The sequence below is a fragment of the Rhodnius prolixus genome, unplaced genomic scaffold (assembly GCF_049639745.1).
Source record: "Rhodnius prolixus isolate KJV_2025 unplaced genomic scaffold, Rpr scaffold_3, whole genome shotgun sequence".
In the NCBI taxonomy this organism is placed as follows: Eukaryota; Metazoa; Arthropoda; class Insecta; order Hemiptera; family Reduviidae; genus Rhodnius; species Rhodnius prolixus.
This window is the reverse complement of record NW_027411603.1, coordinates 41,299,091-41,327,041: the sequence shown is the minus strand read 5'-3', so window position 1 is coordinate 41,327,041 and position 27,951 is coordinate 41,299,091. Positions and strand designations below refer to the sequence as shown.

The window sequence follows — 27,951 nt, the reverse complement described above, 5'->3', positions numbered from 1 at the left end:
CCCCTGATAAATCACACTGGAATAATGTTACTTTCTTTTATCCTATCAAAAATTCAAAATAAAAAAAGAAACAAAAAACATAAAATAATAAAATCATGGCCCAAACAAATTGCCTTCCCATAAGGTACCACCAAATATTTACAAAGTAAAAAAATTGTTTTCATTTATGTTTCCAAAAGTCGTCACTTGAGCGCTCTGCAAACTAGAAAAAAGCATAAACATCTTTAAAACATGGTCAAAATATCAAGTTTTGTATTAGGATACAAACCAGCGTAGGAGCTCTTTACTGTTTACATTCCTTTTTGTCAATTTTAATCAAATATTAAATTTATAGGTATATAATATGTATAAAATAATTTATATTCTTTAAAAATAGGATTTTTTTAAATGGTACTTTGCTACAATTTATTAATTATGTATTGCATTAATTATGTATCGTAATTAATTTGTAGGCTAAAAGAGAGAAAGAGAGCTGCCACTTTTAATTTTGTGTTTTTATTTTAAAAAGAATATAATGTATATTACAAGCCATAAGTTTCTTAAAAACTATTTGAGATTATAAATTTTACGAAACATTTAAAATAGTAAGAGAGTGCACATAGTTTTACTGTAATAAGTATAATCTACAAGCTGGAAGACACAAGGTTATCCTTTATTTTGTATTTTTTCTTATAAATTTGAAAATCAAAATGTGCGTAGTAAAATAGGTACTAAATAAATAATAAGTGAACCCAACTTTCATGAGATGTGGCTTTTGGTTTAATTTTTCACGGGAACGCAGCTCATTGTGATATACTTGGAAATTGGAGTATTATATTTCTCCACACTCATTTATAGTTCCAGTTTTTAAAATCTGTTTAAAAAAGGAAATAAATTATTAAAATTCCAGTTCTTAAAAAAAAAAATTATGGAATGCTCGACGTCTTTTACTCTGAACTTTTCCTAAAGAATACTTTACATATCAAATTATGATTAAAAGTTTCGGGTACTCGTTACTTTTACAAGAGAGATTTCAAGTACTCATGAAAAAGCACGTATGTTTTTCAAAGGAAATAACAACTGAAGCCATAAATGTTAAATTAAAATGTCTAAAAATTTGTAAGTCTATCTCTTCATCACTGTCTCTGTAACTTAAACGCTTTAAAGGATCAATTAACTGTATTATCAGATTAAAATACCATCCTAAAAATAATTAAACTTGTCTAGGTTTTCAAAACATTCTGTGAAATTTCATTTTATTTAGAAAGACATTTCCCATTTACTCTTTACTTGCAGCTAATCTAGTTACAAATATTTTACAGATTTTAACACCAGCTTTTTAAAAAATCAAGTAAATATTTAGTGACAAAACAAGTGACATAACGAGTGCCTCGTTCTTTTCAAATTACTTCCTCTGGTTTCAGAAACAGTTTTCAAGCAGATATCTCCAATTGCCCTATATGCAGCATTCCCGATAAAGAGGATTTAAAACACTTTTTATTAAAATGTATAAGGCTGCAATCTTACAGAGGTAAATACTTGAATATATCTAGTATTTCAGATGTAGATGTTCAAGCTCTATTAGATATAGCCGATATTGATAAATTAATAATTTATTTTATTTTGTAAGAAGTGCCTTTAAAATGAGGAATTTTTTTTTGAGTTTGTAAAAAATACTTTTATAGTTTTGTTTTGTTAGTAATTTTTTGTTTTTAAATTTTGGTTCTTTTTTATTTTTATTCGATTAGAATGTATATTTTCAGTTTTCAATTTAAGTTTTATTTGTGTTTAATAAGGTATTATTTTATTTTATTTAACCAAATTCCATTTGTATAGGGAGTACCCTGTAAACTAATAAAATTATTCTATTCTATTCTATTTAGTGACAAAACACATTTGCTAGACTTTATTGCCAAATTTTACTTAAAACAACAATTATTGTATTTATGTTTTGTATATAAGCTTCCTTATCAACATGAATCGGCATTCAAAAACCGAAGTTTAACTAAAGAAAGTGAAAAGGGAGAATTAAATTATTTTAAGCAGCGAAAGTGTATGCTATGCTATCTAGTAACGCTTGATAGAACTACAAAAAGACTCCACACATCGCCGCTAGATAGCATGAAAATGTACTTTTCACTTTTATTGGATAACTCATGGATCCCAATAATTTATATTTAATTAAACCATAAACAATTTTAATAAACACCAATGCAAATTTTTAGCAAATAAGATATCATATAAGAATATTATTTGGAATAAACACATACCTTTAATATAATGCATTTTTAAGTAAATACTCTCAGATAACGACAGCTTTAGCGTTTATGGTGCATATGTCTGATTGAATAGATATGGTCTGAGAAGTGAAATCAAGAAAGTCAGGAAGTTTGGAAAGTTTTTCGGCTAGTCTGTAGGTTGAGAAGTAGAAAGGAATAAATAAGAAGTATTAGAGAAGTGTGCGTCCACTAGGGATACGCACATGACATCTCCATAGTAGATGTTTGGCATTGTTAAATCCACCTGATATGAATTTAGGACCCTTTTATAAAAAAGAAAGGTATGTTGATTTGAAATAGATTTATTTGGTGAACTGCATAATGCAGCAAGTTTGCAGTGGAATGGACGAGAATTCAAGGATATTACAGTAGGTTGTAGGAACAAAGGTGGTGAGATAGAGAATTCCTTATGATAACAGCGGTGCCTCCATGAGCGGAGTCGTCTGGGTTGCCAGTTCTGTAGTAGTAGTAGTAGTTCTTAATAGTGAAGTAAGATCTGCTTGTGAAGTGAGTCTCAGTAATAAGAGCAATATTAATTATTCTATCTAAGAATATGTCTAACTTTTCTCTATGAGATTTCAGTCCATTAGCATTCCAGAGGAGGATGGTGAGAGAGCGTTGAGTGGCAGTAAGTATAGGAATGAGTTCTGTGACTACCTGAATGAGGAGAGTGATGAGAGGACTTATGAGTGTCTTGAATTCCCGATTCGCTGGTCCACCGATCCCTGGAATTTCTCTAGAGAACGCTCTGGAGATGGTTATCGGGTAATAAGTAGGAATATACACTATCTAGAATACCTTAAGAAGGAGATTTTTTCAGAATGTTTACGGAAGATAATTGAGGAATGGTGAGTTGGCTACAGAATAGTTTGTCCCTCGCTGCCGGTTCCGACTTCTCCTCCTCGAACTTCCTTATAGTTCACTTAAGCTCTAGTGCAAAATAGATCCAATTAAAGGTTGCAGGCAGAACTCCTGTAAAAAAAGAAAAAAAAAGAAAAAAGTATACTTCAATAATTAACCACAAGAGCAGTTTTTGTGAGAGACTGGAAAATATGAAAAAATAGTAATTAGTAACCTACCGTTTCTTCTGATTGATACTTTCACGTCTAGTTTCCTAATGATACTACATAATACACCAAATTTGAGCTGCTTGGATTCATCGTTTTGACCTAATCCAAATACCATATGTTTAAACAACAACAATAATAACTTTTTCTTCATACTTAATATTGAAAATTTGTCAAAAACTTGCAGAGAAGTAACATGCAAGGGACCACCAATGAAACTACACATTTTATTTTACATATTTATTTATTTTTTGTTTATTTATTTAATGCAAATTCCAGTTTTATTTACTTTTTTTTTTTTACTTGTCTCTTTCAAATCTATAATCAACAATAAATATTTTTAAGTAATTCATAAAATTGTTTGCTTTTTCTTCCTTCTTAGTTTTATAAAATAAAAACACACTCTTTAATATACCTCAGGCATCAACAGTATGTAATAAAAAGATAAACATAATCTACAATAAAATAAAACCGAAATTAGGCAAAATATAGAACAGTATATAGACCTTTGCAAAATGCTTTAATTAATTTTTATGTTAAATATTAAAAATTAAAAATAATAAAATTTTATAATTTATTTTTATGATCCTTTTCTCATTTTTTAAAAAAAAACTAAAATATAAAAGCTACTTTTTTAAAGTTCGAGTTTGACTGTTTACAACGATTTTTAGAATAATATAATCATTAAATAGATTTAGAGAATTAACGGCTTAGAAAAGTTCCTCTAAAACAAAAGGAATACATTCTTTTACTAAATTTTCCTACAATTTTTAAACAAATTTTCAAGCAATTGCGTCAGAGATTTAAAGTTGTGAAATAAATCTACTCATATTTTTTGTTTTATTTATGATTTATTTTTATATCAGTCTTTTTACTTATTTTTAATGACAAAATATTCGCAGTCAAACTCATTTAAAATAAATATTTTCTGCTTAAAGATATTGAATAAAAAGAATTTGGTACAATTATATGAAAACTAATACTGGCATTACATCCATAATAATTAATTTTAGTTGCTTAGAAAATTTTGTAAATTTTGCTGAGACAAAAAAAAAAAAACCATACCTCAGCCAATTTTTCAATATTTTTAAATTGAGATTATATAAAAAATTCAGCAATTTTATTATTCTATTTTATCTATTTAATTATTACATATTTTTAACAGTATGGATTATAAATTTTTTCATTTTGACTTGAGTTTTTCTTTTTTTTAAATTTTTAAATTAGTTTTAGCTTATTTAAGTTACAAGTTTAAATTTTTGTTATGTTGTTTGATAATATTAAAAAGAAACTAAAAACTTTTCTAATTGTAATAGTGCACTCATATATTATATTTATATTTGTGGCACTCAATTTTGTTTGTACACTTCTAATGTGTGTAGTAGGTATCCTACAAACATATTTATCAAGCTTTATAAATTTAAGGGTTTACGAAAATGCAATATAGAGGTAAGTTTTTATATTTGTCCGTTTATAAGAAAAACTACTAATAAATACAGAGATTTGGAATTATCCCTATAAATATAATTGAACAAAAGATGGTTGGATTTTTTTTAAATGTATAATTACCATTTTGTATTTATATATTTTTGATATGTAATGAATATTATTATTGTGGCTTATGCTTAATTTCAAAATAAAGACAGCTAGAAATTGGGGAATTAAGTTAGAATTTGGCCCAAGTAAGCACTAGAATTTAAGAATATATTAGGTGAAATGAATAAAAAAATATTGATTACTTATTGTTATTACGTTTTCTTAAGCTGTTTACTTTTTTCGTACTATCTGGAGTAAAAAGTTTCCGTGGTAATTAAAATGTATTGTTTCAAGAATTTACTTAGTTTATCGTTTGTTTTTCAAGTAGTAATTTAAATATTAAATGACTCAAGCCTAATTCATGATTAACGTAATTCTTATTGATGACAATAAATGATGACAAATGATAATGAAAATTATTGATAGTTATATCCTCAATGTTGAAAGATAAATGTTGGATAAACTTCTACTCTACTTAGGTGAAATAATTTCTGAAGATCCCAGAAAATCTGTAACAAGTTAGAATTAGACTTGCTTTGAGGAATGAAATCAACTACAAAAAACCAGTAGAAACTCCAAGTATAATAATATGTTGAGAGTATGAGAGAGAAAAATTTGGAGGAAAATACTTGGCCTTAAACCGGATGAAGGAATTTGGAAAATAAGAAAAAACTGTGAGCTCAGTGAGCGATATGCGTCGCCAGACATAGTAACAGAAATTAAAGGAAAAAACTTGACTGGCTACTGGCTAGGACCTATAGAACGCTTGAATAGGGGATAGAGAAGCTAGTAAGTTTTATAGAAATAAATCTGAAGGAAGAAGGATAGTCGTAGACCAAGATAATGTTGAAAAGGATGAGGTGGTTGTAACCAGATGGAGGTTCTGAGTTCGAGAAAAAGTGAGTGAGTGATGAGTTGGGGGCAATTACTAAGGATGCCCATGAATCATCACCTAAAAATGAATCAAAATCCGAAACCTCAAAGTGTTAAAAAAAAACATGCTGTCGTAGTAGCTCTCGGAATATGTGTGCTCCACCAGTACTTTTATTTTATTTTATTAACGTGTTATTTTATTTTACACGTTTGTTTATTTGAATGGTGGTAGTGGATTCAAAATGTGATCACATCACTTAAAAACATGTGACTTCAAGTTTCACCCAAGAGATCTACTATAGACATTTAGTACAATCAAAAAGTTGCTTCTATAAATATCCTGGATCGTGTGGAAGGCAGGCCAAACCCACAGAATCTTATCTGATCAAAAACTTCACCCTAGGTTTGCTGAGACGGAATCACAATTGAATTAGTATTCTGAACACAAAACTAGACAAATCTACCTCTGATGAGAGGATTAAAGACCGAAATCTGACAGATGCAATAAACAAGCGAGCTATGACGTATATAATCAGTGATTATATCCAGAACTGCAGATTTAATTTACATTTTCAATACACATTAACCTCGTTTAACAAATAATAAATATTTTCTTAAACATTCACCTATTAATTTGTAAGCATATTTTTTTTGTACAAAATGAAATCAATTTCATTTACAGAAAGAAAATGGAAATAGGGATGCACAGAAATAAATTTAATTTTATATAATTTAACTGACGTGTGTGCTTAAAATGAGGAAGCTCTTGATTTTAAATGGTGCATTTTTGCTTAGATATAACACCATAAACAACTATAATAAAAAATGGATATTTGGAAATAATACCTTCTTCTTTCATTTTTCTTAGTAAAACTTCCAGAACAAGTATATACTTTTTTTTAAAGGTTTTTATTTTCTACATAATTGTTTGCCTTTATGTACATCACTCTTTTAATCATTCTCAAATGGCATGCATGCAATTGATACCTTTTTTTATTTTTCCTTTTAATTGTTTAATTCTATTATTAATTAGTTTTTTTTTTATAAGCTTTTTAACTTTTTAAAAAATATTTTATAACAAGTTTTTAATAAAAAAAAAACGGAAAGCTTTTATATTTTATTAATTTGCTACAACTTTTTTTTTTGTATAAGATCTCTATTTAATAAATATTAAACCATTTTTCACCCAACACCATCTTCAGAGCCCGAGGCAATTATTATATGAATAAAAAAGCTGGAAGCTCAATAGTTTAAACAAATAAATTATAATTAAAAAATAGAAATGATATTTAGAGCAATATTATTTTGACAGATTTTTATCATTTTTTCTGTGTGTATAGTTTATTAATTTTTAATTTCTCTTACTATGCTAGTAAGAGGTTTTCTTTTTTTAATTTTATTTTAATAGTATGTAAATATATCTATATACGTATTATATATTTTTAGTTTGTTGTGGATAACAATACATTAACTACGATTAAATTTTTTTTATCACCAATGCAACCTTTTTTAATTATATTAATTTTAAAATTATAAAATAATCTTAAAAGAAAAACCCAGATGAGAGCGAAATTATTTTATTTTTTTTTTAAGAAATTGATTTTTTAACAGATTTAATAATTATTTTTTGTATATATTTTTTTTTTAATGTGTATATTATATACAATATTAACACTTCTTACAAGAGAAGGCAGCTTAGAAAATGTTTTTTTTTTTTTTAATTTACTTTCCTTTTTTTACTATAAAAAAAATCACAAGCACAAACTGTACACTATTTGTCTTGTAATAAATGGCAGTTAAGTAACATTCAATTAAATATATTACACTGAGCCAATATGCAACCATCATTAGGTTGCACTTTATTATTTATAATATAAATGTTCTTAATTTTATTATTTTGTATAATTTATAAAGTGCTACTGTTTTATAATTTTTTAAAATTATTATTAATGCATTCAAATGTGATAATTTAAAAGATTTTCATCACTTGACCATGTTTCATACATGCAATGTTAGTAAAAAGTCAAAATAAACGTTTCTTAGGGTGATTGGTAGATAGTGTGGTAAAATATAACTGGATCATGATAATATATAAAGTGAATTATTTTTCTAAATCCATTTTCCAAACTTGCAGCGATGTTGTTTTCACATATTTTTCATAATGTTCACAATGTACCTTGTTATAGGTTTAAAAATTACATAAGGTAATTAGAAATTTCATAATACAAGCCTTCAGAATCGAGCCAGAATATTTCGTTTAAATAATTAATTAACTTAATTAATGTAAATAAATAATATACAAACTTCTGATAAATTTATAAAAATGATAATTTTTAAATTTGAGCATTAGTTATGTTTTATAAAAACTATTAGGTATTATGGGCGCATGGGTCTCGCGAAAGTAGTTTTTTTTTAAAAAAAACGGGATCAAATCATTCTAGATATTGAGCCTGAAGGCAAAGCCTCCTATCTTGGTTGATGAAGACCTTCTTTACTTACTGAAAGCTGTCTATCCTAATGTATAATTAGCATTTAGCCCGAAATTTTAAATTATATTGGGTTGTTAGGAGGCTACTAGAAGTAGCCAGCGAACAAGCTTTGGGAGAAAACAGGGTTTAAAAGCAGTTGAAGTAACTTTCTATGAAATATTTAATAAAATCTATATAATTTTGATCTTATTTAAAACAATTTTATAAAAGAAACTTTTGGAAGCTTCCAATAAAAGAAAAGTTGTGGACTTTTCATACTCTTAAATGTTACAAAATAATTCGTAGGTTTATTTTCCCTTTGCTACTTTACTAATTAGTATAAGTCAAAATATTAATATTTTGTCATGTACACTTTATTTATCTAGAAATATTTTTAACAATCCATTCGATTATTTAATAACTTAAGCGTCCCGTCAGAATTACATAACATTTTTATTTTCACAATAACTGATAAAGTTCTCCCAATGAAAAGAAAAATAGCATTTACCAGGATTAAATCTCGTGAAATCGAGAAAAGGAAACATTGTCCAATATTTGGCAATTTTTCGTTTTACCAGTGATAATTGGCTCTAGAATAATAAGGTTCTCAACTTTTAGGAATTTATTGACAGCAAATGAGGTCAAATTATTTTCTAAATTAGTATGTAGTACCGTCTCTTAGGCAGAGGAAGATAACGTGTTTCTAAAAACTAATTCAAATTCCTCATCCATAAATATCTTTTGGGATATTATACATAAAAGTTCTTGCACTCTATCTACCAATTAACAAGATTTCAATTTTTACAATTTACATTTTGTTTACTTGCTAAACTTAAAAGTTAAATGTTTTTGTATAATGTGATTCAACAATAACATTACATCAGATTATTAACCTTGATTTATTATTTTCATTATAAGTACAACAATCTTAATAAACTGCTCAAATATGCGTAAAGTTCGTAAATTATAAATATATATATATATATTTTTAATAAATATAATTTATTAGAAAGAAATTAAAAAAAATAAACTTTTAAAAAAATCAAGATTTTCAACATGCTACTTGGAAGGTACCTTTCCTTTTCCCCCAATTTTTATAATGCTTTTTAAAAAACTGAATATATTTTCTTTGGTCCTCGAGAAAGTTGTTGATTTCGTGATGAGAACAACTTTTGTCGGTTTAGGCGATGGCGGTATATATGGTAGTAATGGATCTCTAATTCGTCTCAGATCACTTTCCAATTGTGCTACAGTTGCTTTTAATTTATTATAATGATCTAAATCTAATCCAATCTTTTTCGCACGTTGATGTACTTCTAACAAATGTTGTCTGTCACTAACTTCTGGTAGAATGTATTCCTGTAACAATTTGACAATATTTGAAATTAATTAACATTTACTGAAGAAGGTGAAGCTTAACTCAAGTATGCCAGATTGGATCAGAATTTAATGATTATAAAAGTAAAAATATCAATTAAGCGCCAAAGAAAATGCGTTACATAAAAGAACTAAAGTTACAAACTATCTACTTTCATTAATCAAACTAGTAACAGATTTTTACAGAAAGAGGAGACAATAATTAAAGATGTTCAACACTGCGAAACTCTCCATAGTCCACAAAGTTATATTAATTTCACTGCAACAATTGACTACAAATGTCACGCTATACCACTTTTACCGTTAGCTGACTAATTGATATCTTTTTTTAGAACCACTTTTCTAGCCTACCTTAGAACTCGTTTTAATATTTGCCTTCAACATTGCCGGTTGAAGTGAAGACTCTATACAAAGCTATTCGACAGTAAACTGTTCGTATATGCACTAAGAAGATTGTCTTCCTTAAATTCATTTGTCGGAGGGGAAAATCTACGCATGATCTTCCCCAAGTATGTCCATTTACAGAACGATAGTGCTCAACATACTTTCTTGAGACCAAGACCTCTACTTGTAGAACAGAAGGATGGTTTTGTCCCCAAATTATAACGATTTCTCAGAAGGTGCAAACTTTATGTACAAAAATTATTTTATTTTCAAGATTCATAGGTTAAGCCGTCTTCTCATGATGCTTTTCCTTCAATAGAAGTCATTTACCTCTAAGTAAAGAGTACAATTTCAATACTGTAATTTACTTTTTGGAGGTTTTGGATGTTTTATGCTTTTAGCTAACTGATCACTCTGTATGTGAACCAGGACAAAATGGTTCCATAAATTTTCTTCACATTAATATTTACTGCATTTATTCCCCAAAAGGCACAAGAGAGATAATGTTGAAATAAATCCTAAAAATATTACCTTTTAGAAGTTCAACTTTTTATTCCTACCGCCCATTTCTTGTATCTTTGTTGGCAATTAAATTTTCATATTACTCACTGATTCCGCGTAACGGCAAAATACTCATTTTTGTGTGGAGGTTTAGTAAAAGAAAGTAGTTAAAGTTATGTTTACACCATGCATATGTTTTGTAATACACAGAAAATTATGCTGCATTTTCTGCATGTCCGGTAGCTGCTTAAAATAAAGTATTAATGAGATATTTGAGACTGATGCTGAGAAACTAAATATTTTATACCTGATTCAATTTTCGTAAAAAAAGAAGTGCATTATCACCCTTACCGGAATTATTCTAACCATTTCTCTGTTTTTGAGAATGGCTGATAGCAGTAAAGCCTGATTGTACAAAATGTGGAAAATAAGGAAAGTTAACAATATGTTGAATATCATTTTCCACATATTTGGATTGACGCCGTCCTTGAATGGAAGCCAAGAATTGAAATAATGCCTACTGTGAACTAACGCATACTGTGAAAACTTAATTACCAACTTCTGGGCGATCTAGGTTGACTATGCCTGCTTTAGATGATAACATGACCGAAATACCAATAAAACTCAATCGAAAGCGGTAGACCTTAATCTGAGCAAACGGAATTCGAAATCTAAAATAAATCATTCAATGGATTCACTCTTTCACTAATGCGTCTTTCTACAAAAATTAACGCACAGTTAAGGTATCTTTCTTAATTTTCTAACAAATACATTAACTTGTTAATATTAATAAAGCAAGGCGCCACGGTAGCCGAGCGTTTAAGAGGCGAGCCTGCAAAGCTGCATTGTGGTACTGGGTTCGATTCCCGGTCTTAGGCCTAGGATTATATTTAATGGTTAATAAAGGAAATTTACATTAAAGTATGTTTGCTAGTCGCCTCCGTCCACGACACCTAATTTGGTAGTTGGACGTAAAGCCCTCCTGAAAAAATAGGCAATTATTTTACTTTTTACTTTACTATTAATAAAGCAATACTAATCGCTCGGCTACCTTGGCGCCTAAAAGTGGATGTATTCCGTTCCTTGATTATTTGATTATCTTAGCTAGTAGTCCTTGTGTTTTAATTGAAATAAGGCTAAATTACCAATTTATTTGAAATAAGAGTCATAGATACTCTGCGCAATCAGAAGTGAACAAGGAAGTGAAATTCATAGAGATCTTTTATCTTCAATTAGACTAATCTAAACTAAAAATTATGGGTCAAATTTCTCATAAAATAGCACATGGGTAGCAAATAAGTTACACAAAGCAAACACAATTACCTGTTTAGTAAGTACATAATAAGCATAGGCAGCCATTGTTGTACCATAGGTGACAAAATAGGTTACGGGTTCCATTATGTCCCAAGAATATTCCCACCATGTGAGTCGGGCTAAAATTCCAAATTGTATAGACATGTAGCCAAGACCGCCCCAAGCCAGTAAATTTGTCTTTCTTTGTGCCTGCATATCCAATTCTCTTCTTGCCTGAAAATGATAGGATATTTAAGCAAAATTTGTAGTTTTTTTCAGCATTTATTTCATGGTGGTACTAGGAATTAAATAGTATTACTTGAATATAATATTTTTAAATATTATAATTTAATGCAGAGGCAAAAGTGTGTGGTTAGAAGCCGCTTACATTTCACTTTATTTTTTTGGCAATTTCACGACTATTTGAAAAACAAAACATCATTCTCTAAAAGCGTTTAGCACGGCAAGATAGTACGATTTAACTTATTTAAATGCCTCTATGCCTGTATTACATCGTAGCGTTATCTTTTTATCTTTGAGAATGATCAAATTCTTGTTCCTAAAGACTTACGTGCTTACTACTAAAATACCAAGTGTTGGAATCTAAAACAAAAATCTGTAAATAATTTTTGGCAAATTGGGCAGTCATTGTACAAATTACAAAAAAATACAATTCTTCCTTTCAGGAAAACGTTTAAACAATGCTTCGTTCTTGAGTATGTGTTATTGCAAGTTCATTCTCGATCTGCATTTACTTTTTCTTTTTTTTTTTTTGCTAGTGTAAGTAAAATTTATTATTTTCAATTAGAATTTGATTGCAAATTGTGAGGATCTTTAACAAATGGGGCCTATTAACTGGAGACGCCAGCTGAATTTTAAACTTGAATATTTATATACAGCTAATTATAGTTCGTTTAAAAACAGCTATACAGAGTGGGGTTGTCAAACAAATAATGAATTAAGTACTTTTCTGGCATGTGGCATAAGTGCTAACTTTGGCAGAATGCCACCAAGAACATGTAATCAAAGTTTTGTATAAATTCCGAGCATTTTGTTTGGGTCAGAAACTTAGGCTCTTCTTCAAAGAAAAAAAAGCGCAAAGATGCGCCTTTCTTAGAGCAGTGGCGGGCTACTTCTTTAGATCAGTATAAAAGCAAGGATATATGAAAATGGTAGCTCTCATCAAACTGGAAGATAATCACCGACGGCATTAATGGTGTATCTTTCATAAGATGAAAGACGGGAACATAGCAACATCATCCAGGGCAAAGAGTGTGGGCCGTCCTTGTAACTGATACAAGTGATTTAGAATTTTAATCTTCCGAACGTTGGTTACCTTTGGTAATAGTTACTTTTAGACGAGAAATTCCTACTAACTAAAATCCTTCTTACTGTGACATCTTCATTTAAATCGCATAATTCATTAACTGACTGTTTGTGTTCAGGTTACAAACGTTTTGGCCTTCCTCGCTCATTGCGTCCTTTTACGTTACCATCAGAAATATATGTTCTTTGGATAAGTTAATTTTTTATGACGATAATTATCTCCTGGAACAATAAATTATTCTTTCTATGCGTTTTATATTTCACGTAAAAATTATTATTATGATTATGTAAATATAATATAGAGTTAATGAGCTCTACAAGTACATGGCATGTTGCCAATCGTTGCAACTTTTATTTTTTCGCATTCTATTCCTTTTTTGTGTCGAATTTTCATCATATGGCTGCCAAAATGAAAAATATGATCTTTGGCCATCTGAAGATCTCTTTGAAGTTTAGAAAATACTGCTAGAGACTCCTCTTCTGCCTTAGCGGATAAAGTGAGTCGCTCTTGTGTTACTGTAGACAACATGATATTATTCCACAATTGGTAAAAAATGTTGGAAGTGTTGACAACTTAAGTTCCACTGAAGTTCAAAAACAGGGTTCGAAAATATAAAACTGAATGGTGTTTCTCTTCTAAAAAAACAATTCGAGGTCACGAGCTCATAATTTAAAAAGTGAAACTATTTACAATTATAACATTTTTTTTTTTTGTGAATTTCAGTTGTTATAATTGAATGCCCACTAAAAATTATCAAAACATTATGTTCAATTTTTTTTTTCACCAGATAAAAAGTTTGAAAACCATATTACTTATTTAAATTTTGTATTAGTTGCAATAATTACAATGAAGTGAAAGATAATGAAGACAAAAAGAGAGTAACTCAACTATTTGTTACCACCCATAAATAGAAAGTCGGGTTATTTATTTTTATTTTTGTTTAAAGAACATGAAAAAGATAAACTGGATTATTTTATCTCATAAAGATATAAAGAAGGCTTAAATATTAATGAAAAGTATATCATAAACACACAAGAGCGTGAGGTTTCTGAACAGATTTCTAATTAAATCCAACCTACATATCAAATTGGGGGTTAAGTTTTTTGTTCCATAAAGAAATGGCGTCAATGCTTACTTTCTCCAGAGGTTCCAGCTCTTTTGTTATTTCAATCAGTTGCTCTTCAATCTCTTTCTCCCTGTTTACTAGATAATTAGGTACATTCAAAACTGAATACAGCTGATTTACCATGAGTCTGATGTCTGCTAACTTTTCCAAGTCTACCTGATAAAATGTACAAATATTTTTTTTGTTTTGTTTTTTTCAAAGAATAATTAGAAATTATAATAACGAGAAAAGTAGCAATGAAAGTGATGTTATTACTTTTTTATCCTGTCTATCAGGAATTTTAACATAGTACTGCTTATTGTTGATAGTCATCTTGAAATCGTCTTCTATCAGATCTTCAATACTGTTTGATGAAGCCATTTGTACGCCACCTATAATTCAAACATAACTGCTACAAATATATGCCATTTCTGCAATTATATCCTTTCTTTTTTTTAATGTTTTAAGAATAAATAAGAAAAATGGCGGTTCTGGCGCACCTAAATTGTGCAAGATCCACACTCCCACCAATCTGACCGGGTAATCATCGAATTCAACGAAACTGTAAGTCATACCCAATCAGCACCATTCTATCCCCACCTATCATCGAATTTGACGAGACTAAAATCCGCACCACCACAACAAAAAGAGGAATCGTTTTAAAAGATAATAACGGACTTATTTCTTAAATATCACAAAAGAAAAATAAAGTTAAAGCTATAATTTGAATTTTGAAAAAAGTTTCCAAGTATACAAGACACTTAAAAATTTAACCTTCCATATCACAAAATCTATCGAGTCTAGAACTAGAACAATGTGATTAATTCCATTTGTAGAGCTGTTTATTCGGCAAAGAAATCATTGAAATTTGATAAATACTGAAAGAGATATGAGAATTTGAAATGTTGAACGAACACGAAAACCTTCAAAATTTAACCTTCTATATCACAATAACTATTGAGTCCGGAACAATGTGATTAATTCCATTTGTAGAGCGGTTTATTCCCTACTATTCGGTAAAGATTTCACTAAAATCAGAAAAGGAGGAAAAGTGTTATAAAGGTTTGAATTTGGAACGAATCTCAAAACTGAGATCAAAAACATGAAAAATTTAACCTTCTATATCTTACTTACTATTACAGGTAGAAAAACGTGATTTGTACCAGATTAACAGAATATTATTCTCTACATTTCGGTAAAAAATCATTGAAATTTGATAAATACTGAAAGAGATATGAGAGTTTGAAATTTTGAACGAACACGAAAACCTTCAAAATTTAACCTTCTATATCACTATAACTATTGAGTCTACCACAATGTGATTAATTCTATTTGTAGAGCTGTTTATTCTGTACAATCCGGTAAAGATTTCATTAAAATCAGAAAAGGAGAAAAAGAGTTATATACGTTTGAATTTGGAACGAATGTCAAAACTGAAATCAAAAACATCGAAAATTTAACCTTCTATATCTCATTTACCATTACAGGTAGAAAAATGCGATTTGTACCAGATTTACAAAATACTATTCTCTACATTTCGGCAAAGAAATCATTGAAATTTGATAAATACTGAAAGAGATATGAGAATTTGAAATGTTGAACGAACACGAAAACCTTCAAAATTTAACCTTCTATATCACAATAACTATTGAGTCCGGAACAATGAGATTAATTCTATTTGTAAAGCTGTTTATTCTCTACAATTCGGTAAAGATTTCATTAAAATCAGAAAAGGAGGAAAAGAGTTATTAACGTTAGTATTTGGAACGAATCCCAAAACTGAGATCAAAAACATGGAAAATTTAACCTTCTATATCTCATTTACCATTTCAGGTAGAAAAATGCGATTTGTACCAGATTTACAAAATACTATTCTCTACATTTCGGCAAAGAAATCATTGAAATTTGATAAATACTGAAAGAGATACGAGAGTTTGAAATGTTGAACGAACACGAAAACCTTCAAAATTTAACCTTCTATATCACAATAACTATTGAGTTCGGAACAATGTGATTAATTCCATTTGTAGAGCTGTTTATTCCCTACTATTCGGTAAAGATTTCACTAAAATCAGAAAAGGAGGAAAAGTGTTATAAAGGTTTGAATTTGGAACGAATCTCAAAACTGAGATCAAAAACATGGAAAATTTAACCTTCTATATCTTACTTACTATTACAGGTAGAAAAACGTGATTTGTACCAGATTAACAGAATATTATTCTCTACATTTCGGTAAAAAATCATTGAAATTTGATAAATACTGAAAGAGATATGAGAGTTTGAAATTTTGAACGAACACGAAAACCTTCAAAATTTAACCTTCTATATCACTATAACTATTGAGTCTACCACAATGTGATTAATTCTATTTGTAGAGCTGTTTATTCTGTACAATCCGGTAAAGATTTCATTAAAATCAGAAAAGGAGAAAAAGAGTTATATACGTTTGAATTTGGAACGAATGTCAAAACTGAAATCAAAAACATCGAAAATTTAACCTTCTATATCTCATTTACCATTACAGGTAGAAAATTGCGATTTGTACCAGATTTACAAAATACTATTCTCTACATTTCGGCAAAGAAATCATTGAAATTTGATAAATACTGAAAGAGATATGAGAATTTGAAAAGTTGAACGAACACGAAAACCTTCAAAATTTAACCTTCTATATCACAATAACTATTGAGTCCGGAACAATGAGATTAATTCTATTTGTAAAGCTGTTTATTTACCATTTCAGGTAGAAAAATGCGATTTGTACCAGATTTACAAAATACTATTCTCTACATTTCGGCAAAGAAATCATTGAAATTTGATAAATACTGAAAGAGATATGAGAATTTGAAATGTTGAACGAACACGAAAACCTTCAAAATTTAACCTTCTATATCACAATAACTATTGAGTCCGGAACAATGTGATTAATTCCATTTGTAGAGCTGTTTTTTCCCTACTATTCGGTAAAGATTTCACTAAAATCAGAAAAGGAGGAAAAGTGTTATAAAGGTTTGAATTTGGAACGAATCTCAAAACTGAGATCAAAAACATGGAAAATTTAACCTTCTATATCTTACTTACTATTACAGGTAGAAAAACGTGATTTGTACCAGATTAACAGAATATTATTCTCTACATTTCGGTAAAAAATCATTGAAATTTGATAAATACTGAAAGAGATATGAGAATTTGAAATGTTGAACGAACACGAAAACCTTCAAAATTTAACCTTCTATATCACAATAACTATTGAGTCCGGAACAATGTGATTAATTCCATTTGTAGAGCTGTTTATTCCCTACTATTCGGTAAAGATTTCACTAAAATCAGAAAAGGAGGAAAAGTGTTATAAAGGTTTGAATTTGGAACGAATCTCAAAACTGAGATCAAAAACATGGAAAATTTAACCTTCTATATCTTACTTACTATTACAGGTAGAAAAACGTGATTTGTACCAGATTAACAGAATATTATTCTCTACATTTCGGTAAAAAATCAATGAAATTTGATAAATACTGAAAGAGATATGAGAATTTGAAATGTTGAACGAACACGAAAACCTTCAAAATTTAACCTTCTATATCACAATAACTATTGAGTCCGGAACAATGTGATTAATTCCATTTGTAGAGCTGTTTATTCCCTACTATTCGGTAAAGATTTCACTAAAATCAGAAAAGGAGGAAAAGTGTTATAAAGGTTTGAATTTGGAACGAATCTCAAAACTGAGATCAAAAACATGGAAAATTTAACCTTCTATATCTCATTTACCATTACAGGTAGAAAAATGCGATTTGTACCAGATTTACAAAATACTATTCTCTACATTTCGGTAAAAAATCATTGAAATTTGATAAATACTGAAAGAGATATGAGAGTTTGAAATTTTGAACGAACACGAAAACCTTCAAAATTTAACCTTCTATATCACTATAACTATTGAGTCTACCACAATGTGATTAATTCTATTTGTAGAGCTGTTTATTCTGTACAATCCGGTAAAGATTTCATTAAAATCAGAAAAGGAGAAAAAGAGTTATTAACGTTAGTATTTGGAACGAATCTCAAAACTGAGATCAAAAACATGGAAAATTTAACCTTCTATATCTCATTTACCATTTCAGGTAGAAAAATGCGATTTGTACCAGATTTACAAAATACTATTCTCTACATTTCGGCAAAGAAATCATTGAAATTTGATAAATACTGAAAGAGATATGAGAATTTGAAATGTTGAACGAACACGAAAACCTTCAAAATTTAACCTTCTATATCACAATAACTATTGAGTCCGGAACAATGTGATTAATTCCATTTGTAGAGCTGTTTATTCCCTACTATTCGGTAAAGATTTCACTAAAATCAGAAAAGGAGGAAAAGTGTTATAAAGGTTTGAATTTGGAACGAATCTCAAAACTGAGATCAAAAACATGGAAAATTTAACCTTCTATATCTTACTTACTATTACAGGTAGAAAAACGTGATTTGTACCAGATAAACAGAATATTATTCTCTACATTTCGGTAAAAAATCATTGAAATTTGATAAATACTGAAAGAGATATGAGAATTTGAAATGTTGAACGAACACGAAAACCTTCAAAATTTAACCTTCTATATCACAATAACTATTGAGTCCGGAATAATGAGATTAATTCTATTTGTAAAGCTGTTTATTCTCTACAATTCGGTAAAGATTTCATTAAAATGAGAAAAGGAGGAAAAGAGTTATTAACGTTAGTATTTGGAACGAATCTCAAAACTGAGATCAAAAACATGGAAAATTTAACCTTCTATATCTCATTTACCATTTCAGGTAGAAAAATGCGATTTGTACCAGATTTACAAAATACTATTCTCTACATTTCAGCAAAGAAATCATTGAAAGTTGATAAATACTGAAAGAGATATGAGAGTTTGAAATTTTGAACGAACACGAAAACCTTCAAAATTTAACCTTCTATATCACTATAACTATTGAGTCTAGCACAATGTGATTAATTCTATTTGTAGAGCTGTTTATTCTGTATAATCCGGTAAAGATTTCATTAAAATCAGAAAAGGAGAAAAAGAGTTATATACGTTTGAATTTGGAACGAATGTCAAAACTGAAATCAAAAACATCGAAAATGTAACCTTATATATCTCATTTACTATTACAGGTAGAAAAATGCGATTTGTACCAGATTTACAAAATACTATTCTCTACATTTCGGCAAAGAAATCATTGAAATTTGATAAATACTGAAAGAGATATGAGAATTTGAAATGTTGAACGAACACGAAAACCTTCAAAATTTAACCTTCTATATCACAATAACTATTGAGTCCGGAACAATGAGATTAATTCTATTTGTAAAGCTGTTTATTCTCTACAATTCGGTAAAGATTTCATTAAAATCAGAAAAGGAGGAATAGAGTTATTAACGTTAGTATTTGGAACGAATCTCAAAACTGAGATCAAAAACATGGAAAATTTAACCTTCTATATCTCATTTACCATTTCAGGTAGAAAAATGCGATTTGTACCAGATTTACAAAATACTATTCTCTACATTTCAGCAAAGAAATCATTGAAAGTTGATAAATACTGAAAGAGATATGAGAGTTTGAAATTTTGAACGAACACGAAAACCTTCAAAATTTAACCTTCTATATCACTATAACTATTGAGTCTAGCACAATGTGATTAATTCTATTTGTAGAGCTGTTTATTCTGTACAATCCGGTAAAGATTTCACTAAAATCAGAAAAGGAGGAAAAGTGTTATAAAGGTTTGAATTTGGAACGAATCTCAAAACTGAGATCAAGAACATGGAAAATTTAACCTTCTATATCTTACTTACTATTACAGGTAGAAAAACGTGATTTGTACCAGATTAACAGAATACTTTTCTCTACATTTCGTTGAAGAAATCATTAAAATTTGATAATTACGAAAAGAGATATGAGAATTCGAAATGTTGAACGAACACGAAAACCTTCAAATTTAACCTTCTATATCACTATAACTATTGAGTCTAGCACAATGTGATTAATTCTATTTGTAGAGCTGTTTATTCTGTACAATCCGGTAAAGATTTCATTAAAATCAGAAAAGGAGAAAAAGAGTTATATACGTTTGAATTTGGAACGAATGTCAAAACTGAAATAAAAAACATCGAAAATGTAACCTTCTATACCTCATTTACCATTACGGGTAGAAAAATGCGATTTGTACCAGATTTACAAAATACTATTCTCTACATTTCAGCAAAGAAACCATTGAAATTTGATAAATACTGAAAGAGATATGAGAGTTTGAAATTTTGAACGAACACGAAAACCTTCAAAATTTAACCTTCTATATCACTATAACTATTGAGTCTAGAACAATGTGATTAATTCTATTTGTAGAGCTGTTTATTCTCTACAATTCGGTAAAGATTTCATTAAAATCAGAAAAGGAGGAAAAGTGTTATAAACGTTTGAATTTGGAACGAATGTCAAAACTGAGATCAAAAACATCGAAAATGTAACCTTCTATATCTCATTTACCATTACAGGTAGAAAAATGCGATTTGTACCAGATTTACAAAATACTATTCTCTACATTTCAGCAAAGAAATCATTGAAATTTGATAAATACTGAAAGAGATATGAGAGTTTGAAATTTTGAACGAACACGAAAACCTTCAAAATTTAACCTTCTATATCACTATAACTATTGAGTCTAGAACAATGTGATTAATTCTATTTGTAGAGCTGTTTATTCTCTACTATTCGGTAAAGATTTCATTAAAATCAGAAAAGGAGGAAAAGTGTTATAAACGTTTGAATTTGAAACGAATGTCAAAACTGAGAACCAAAAACATCGAAAATGTAACCTTCTATATCTCATTTACTATTACAGGTAGAAAAATGCGATTTGTACCAGATTTACAAAATACTATTCTCTACATTTCATCAAAGAAATCATTGAAATTTGATAAATACTGAAAGAGATATGAGAGTTTGAAATGTTGAACGAACACGAAAACCTTCAAAATTTAACCTTCTATATCACAATAACTATTGAGTCCGGAACAATGAGATTAATTCTATTTGTAAAGCTGTTTATTCTCTACAATTCGGTAAAGATTTCATTAAAATCAGAAAAGGAGGAAAAGAGTTATTAACGTTAGTATTTGGAACGAATCTCAAAACTGAGATCAAAAACATGGAAAATTTAACCTTCTATATCTCATTTACCATTTCAGGTAGAAAAATGCCATTTGTACCAGATTTACAAAATACTATTCTCTACATTTCGGCAAAGAAATCATTGAAATTTGATAAATACTGAAAGAGATATGAGAATTTGAAATGTTGAACGAACACGAAAACCTTCAAAATTTAACCTTCTATATCACAATAACTATTGTGTCCGGAATAATGAGATTAATTCTATTTGTAAAGCTGTTTATTCTCTACAATTCGGTAAAGATTTCATTAAAATCAGAAAAGGAGGAAAAGAGTTATTAACGTTAGTATTTGGAACGAATCTCAAAACTGAGATCAAAAACATGGAAAATTTAACCTTCTATATCTCATTTACCATTTCAGGTAGAAAAATGCGATTTGTACCAGATTTACAAAATACTATTCTCTACATTTCAGCAAAGAAATCATTGAAAGTTGATAAATACTGAAAGAGATATGAGAATTTGAAATGTTGAACGAACACGAAAACCTTCAAAATTTAACCTTCTATATCACAATAACTATTGAGTCCGGAACAATGAGATTAATTCTATTTGTAAAGCTGTTTATTCTCTACAATTCGGTAAAGATTTCATTAAAATCAGAAAAGGAGGAAAAGAGTTATTAACGTTAGTATTTGGAACGAATCTCAAAACTGAGATCAAAAACATGGAAAATTTAACCTTCTATATCTCATTTACCATTTCAGGTAGAAAAATGCGATTTGTACCAGATTTACAAAATACTATTCTCTACATTTCGGCAAAGAAATCATTGAAATTTGATAAATACTGAAAGAGATATGAGAGTTTGAAATGTTGAACGAACACGAAAACCTTCAAAATTTAACCTTCTATATCACAATAACTATTGAGTTCGGAACAATGTGATTAATTCCATTTGTAGAGCTGTTTATTCCCTACTATTCGGTAAAGATTTCACTAAAATCAGAAAAGGAGGAAAAGTGTTATAAAGGTTTGAATTTGGAACGAATCTCAAAACTGAGATCAAAAACATGGAAAATTTAACCTTCTATATCTTACTTACTATTACAGGTAGAAAAACGTGATTTGTACCAGATTAACAGAATATTATTCTCTACATTTCGGTAAAAAATCATTGAAATTTGATAAATACTGAAAGAGATATGAGAGTTTGAAATTTTGAACGAACACGAAAACCTTCAAAATTTAACCTTCTATATCACTATAACTATTGAGTCTACCACAATGTGATTAATTCTATTTGTAGAGCTGTTTATTCTGTACAATCCGGTAAAGATTTCATTAAAATCAGAAAAGGAGAAAAAGAGTTATATACGTTTGAATTTGGAACGAATGTCAAAACTGAAATCAAAAACATCGAAAATTTAACCTTCTATATCTCATTTACCATTACAGGTAGAAAAATGCGATTTGTACCAGATTTACAAAATACTATTCTCTACATTTCGGCAAAGAAATCATTGAAATTTGATAAATACTGAAAGAGATATGAGAATTTGAAATGTTGAACGAACACGAAAACCTTCAAAATTTAACCTTCTATATCACAATAACTATTGAGTCCGGAATAATGAGATTAATTCTATTTGTAAAGCTGTTTATTCTCTACAATTCGGTAAAGATTTCATTAAAATCAGAAAAGGAGGAAAAGAGTTATTAACGTTAGTATTTGGAACGAATCTCAAAACTGAGATCAAAAACATGGAAAATTTAACCTTCTATATCTCATTTACCATTTCAGGTAGAAAAATGCGATTTGTACCAGATTTACAAAATACTATTCTCTACATTTCAGCAAAGAAATCATTGAAAGTTGATAAATACTGAAAGAGATATGAGAGTTTGAAATTTTGAACGAACACGAAAACCTTCAAAATTTAACCTTCTATATCACTATAACTATTGAGTCTAGCACAATGTGATTAATTCTATTTGTAGAGCTGTTTATTCTGTACAATCCGGTAAAGATTTCATTAAAATCAGAAAAGGAGAAAAAGAGTTATATACGTTTGAATTTGGAACGAATGTCAAAACTGAAATAAAAAACATCGAAAATGTAACCTTCTATATCTCATTTACCATTACAGGTAGAAAAATGCGATTTGTAAAAGATTTACAAAATACTATTCTCTACATTTCGGCAAAGAAATCATTGAAATTTGATAAATACTGAAAGAGATATGAGAGTTTGAAATTTTGAACGAACACGAAAACCTTCAAAATTTAACCTTCTATATCACAATAACTATTGAGTCCGGAACAATGAGATTAATTCTATTTGTAGAGCTGTTTATTTTCTACAATTCGGTAAAGATTTCATTAAAATCAGAAAAGGAGGAAAAGTGTTATAAACGTTTGAATTTGGAACGAATGTCAAAACTGAGATCAAAAACATCGAAAATGTAACCTTCTATATCTCATTTACCATTACAGGTAGAAAAATGCGATTTGTACTAGATTTACAGAATACTTTTCTCTACATTTCGTTGAAGAAATCATTAAAATTTGATAATTACGAAAAGAGATATGAGAATTTGAAATGTTGAACGAACACGAAAACCTTCAAAATTTAACCTTCTATATCACAATAACTATTGAGTCCGGAACAATGAGATTAATTCTATTTGTAAAGCTGTTTATTCTCTACAATTCGGTAAAGATTTCATTAAAATCAGAAAAGGAGGAAAAGAGTTATTAACGTTAGTATTTGGAACGAATCTCAAAACTGAGATCAAAAACATGGAAAATTTAACCTTCTATATCTCATTTACCATTTCAGGTAGAAAAATGCGATTTGTACCAGATTTACAAAATACTATTCTCTACATTTCGGCAAAGAAATCATTGAAATTTGATAAATACTGAAAGAGATATGAGAGTTTGAAATGTTGAACGAACACGAAAACCTTCAAAATTTAACCTTCTATATCACAATAACTATTGAGTTCGGAACAATGTGATTAATTCCATTTGTAGAGCTGTTTATTCCCTACTATTCGGTAAAGATTTCACTAAAATCAGAAAAGGAGGAAAAGTGTTATAAAGGTTTGAATTTGGAACGAATCTCAAAACTGAGATCAAAAACATGGAAAATTTAACCTTCTATATCTTACTTACTATTACAGGTAGAAAAACGTGATTTGTACCAGATTAACAGAATATTATTCTCTACATTTCGGTAAAAAATCATTGAAATTTGATAAATACTGAAAGAGATATGAGAGTTTGAAATTTTGAACGAACACGAAAACCTTCAAAATTTAACCTTCTATATCACTATAACTATTGAGTCTACCACAATGTGATTGATTCTATTTGTAGAGCTGTTTATTTTCTACAATTCGGTAAAGATTTCATTAAAATCAGAAAAGGAGGAAAAGTGTTATAAACGTTTGAATTTGGAACGAATGTCAAAACTGAGATCAAAAACATCGAAAATGTAACCTTCTATATCTCATTTACTATTACAGGTAGAAAAATGGGATTTATACTAGATTTACAGAATACTTTTCTCTACATTTCGTTGAAGAAATCATTAAAATTTGATAATTACGAAAAGAGATATGAGAATTTGAAATGTTGAACGAACACGAAAACCTTCAAAATTTAACCTTCTATATCACAATAACTATTGAGTCCGGAATAATGAGATTAATTCTATTTGTAAAGCTGTTTATTCTCTACAATTCGGTAAAGATTTCATTAAAATCAGAAAAGGAGGAAAAGAGTTATTAACGTTAGTATTTGGAACGAATCTCAAAACTGAGATCAAAAACATGGAAAATTTAACCTTCTATATCTCATTTACAATTTCAGGTAGAAAAATGCGATTTGTACCAGATTTACAAAATACTATTCTCTACATTTCAGCAAAGAAATCATTGAAAGTTGATAAATACTGAAAGAGATATGAGAGTTTGAAATTTTGAACGAACACGAAAACCTTCAAAATTTAACCTTCTATATCACTATAACTATTGAGTCTAGCACAATGTGATTAATTCTATTTGTAGAGCTGTTTATTTTCTACAATTCGGTAAAGATTTCATTAAAATCAGAAAAGGAGGAAAAGTGTTATAAACGTTTGAATTTGGAACGAATGTCAAAACTGAGATCAAAAACATCGAAAATGTAACCTTCTATATCTCATTTACCATTACAGGTAGAAAAATGCGATTTGTACTAGATTTACAGAATACTATTCTCTACATTTCGGCAAAGAAATCATTGAAATTTGATAAATACTGAAAGAGATATGAGAGTTTGAAATTTTGAACGAACACGAAAACCTTCAAAATTTAACCTTCTATATCACAATAACTATTGAGTCTAGCACAATGTGATTAATTCTATTTGTAGAGCTGTTTATTTTCTACAATTCGGTAAAGATTTCATTAAAATCAGAAAAGGAGGAAAAGAGTTATTAACGTTAGTATTTGGAACGAATCTCAAAACTGAGATCAAAAACATGGAAAATTTAACCTTCTATATCTCATTTACCATTTCAGGTAGAAAAATGCGATTTGTACCAGATTTACAAAATACTATTCTCTACATTTCGGCAAAGAAATCATTGAAATTTGATAAATACTGAAAGAGATATGAGAGTTTGAAATGTTGAACGAACACGAAAACCTTCAAAATTTAACCTTCTATATCACAATAACTATTGAGTTCGGAACAATGTGATTAATTCCATTTGTAGAGCTGTTTATTCCCTACTATTCGGTAAAGATTTCACTAAAATCAGAAAAGGAGGAAAAGTGTTATAAAGGTTTGAATTTGGAACGAATCTCAAAACTGAGATCAAAAACATGGAAAATTTAACCTTCTATATCTTACTTACTATTACAGGTAGAAAAACGTGATTTGTACCAGATTAACAGAATATTATTCTCTACATTTCGGTAAAAAATCATTGAAATTTGATAAATACTGAAAGAGATATGAGAGTTTGAAATTTTGAACGAACACGAAAACCTTCAAAATTTAACCTTCTATATCACTATAACTATTGAGTCTACCACAATGTGATTAATTCTATTTGTAGAGCTGTTTATTTTCTACAATTCGGTAAAGATTTCATTAAAATCAGAAAAGGAGAAAAAGAGTTATTAACGTTAGTATTTGGAACGAATCTCAAAACTGAGATCAAAAACATGGAAAATTTAACCTTCTATATCTCATTTACCATTTCAGGTAGAAAAATGCGATTTGTACCAGATTTACAAAATACTATTCTCTACATTTCGGCAAAGAAATCATTGAAATTTGATAAATACTGAAAGAGATATGAGAATTTGAAATGTTGAACGAACACGAAAACCTTCAAAATTTAACCTTCTATATCACAATAACTATTGAGTCCGGAACAATGTGATTAATTCCATTTGTAGAGCTGTTTATTCCCTACTATTCGGTAAAGATTTCACTAAAATCAGAAAAGGAGGAAAAGTGTTATAAAGGTTTGAATTTGGAACGAATCTCAAAACTGAGATCAAAAACATGGAAAATTTAACCTTCTATATCTTACTTACTATTACAGGTAGAAAAACGTGATTTGTACCAGATAAACAGAATATTATTCTCTACATTTCGGTAAAAAATCATTGAAATTTGATAAATACTGAAAGAGATATGAGAATTTGAAATGTTGAACGAACACGAAAACCTTCAAAATTTAACCTTCTATATCACAATAACTATTGAGTCCGGAATAATGAGATTAATTCTATTTGTAAAGCTGTTTATTCTCTACAATTCGGTAAAGATTTCATTAAAATGAGAAAAGGAGGAAAAGAGTTATTAACGTTAGTATTTGGAACGAATCTCAAAACTGAGATCAAAAACATGGAAAATTTAACCTTCTATATCTCATTTACCATTTCAGGTAGAAAAATGCGATTTGTACCAGATTTACAAAATACTATTCTCTACATTTCAGCAAAGAAATCATTGAAAGTTGATAAATACTGAAAGAGATATGAGAGTTTGAAATTTTGAACGAACACGAAAACCTTCAAAATTTAACCTTCTATATCACTATAACTATTGAGTCTAGCACAATGTGATTAATTCTATTTGTAGAGCTGTTTATTCTGTATAATCCGGTAAAGATTTCATTAAAATCAGAAAAGGAGAAAAAGAGTTATATACGTTTGAATTTGGAACGAATGTCAAAACTGAAATCAAAAACATCGAAAATGTAACCTTATATATCTCATTTACTATTACAGGTAGAAAAATGCGATTTGTACCAGATTTACAAAATACTATTCTCTACATTTCGGCAAAGAAATCATTGAAATTTGATAAATACTGAAAGAGATATGAGAATTTGAAATGTTGAACGAACACGAAAACCTTCAAAATTTAACCTTCTATATCACAATAACTATTGAGTCCGGAACAATGAGATTAATTCTATTTGTAAAGCTGTTTATTCTCTACAATTCGGTAAAGATTTCATTAAAATCAGAAAAGGAGGAATAGAGTTATTAACGTTAGTATTTGGAACGAATCTCAAAACTGAGATCA

At 28.9% G+C, this 27,951-nt stretch overlaps 1 protein-coding gene across 3 annotated transcripts in view; it reads right to left on the bottom strand.

Annotated features, from left to right (window-relative positions):
* Window positions 1-6,756: 6,756 nt before the first annotated feature.
* The window catches only part of MCU (mitochondrial calcium uniporter), a 286,499-nt gene continuing 265,304 nt past the window's right edge, over window positions 6,757-27,951 (bottom strand). For all 3 annotated transcript variants that reach the window (XM_074125202.1, XM_074125203.1, XM_074125204.1), the window contains 4 exons: window positions 14,466-14,581; window positions 14,220-14,366; window positions 11,788-11,991; window positions 6,757-9,561 (listed from right to left, as the gene is read on the bottom strand). In XM_074125202.1, coding sequence (XP_073981303.1) covers window positions 9,262-9,561; window positions 11,788-11,991; window positions 14,220-14,366; window positions 14,466-14,581 — 767 coding nt within the window. In that variant the 3' untranslated portion in view covers window positions 6,757-9,261. The remainder of the gene's footprint in view (window positions 9,562-11,787; window positions 11,992-14,219; window positions 14,367-14,465; window positions 14,582-27,951) is intronic.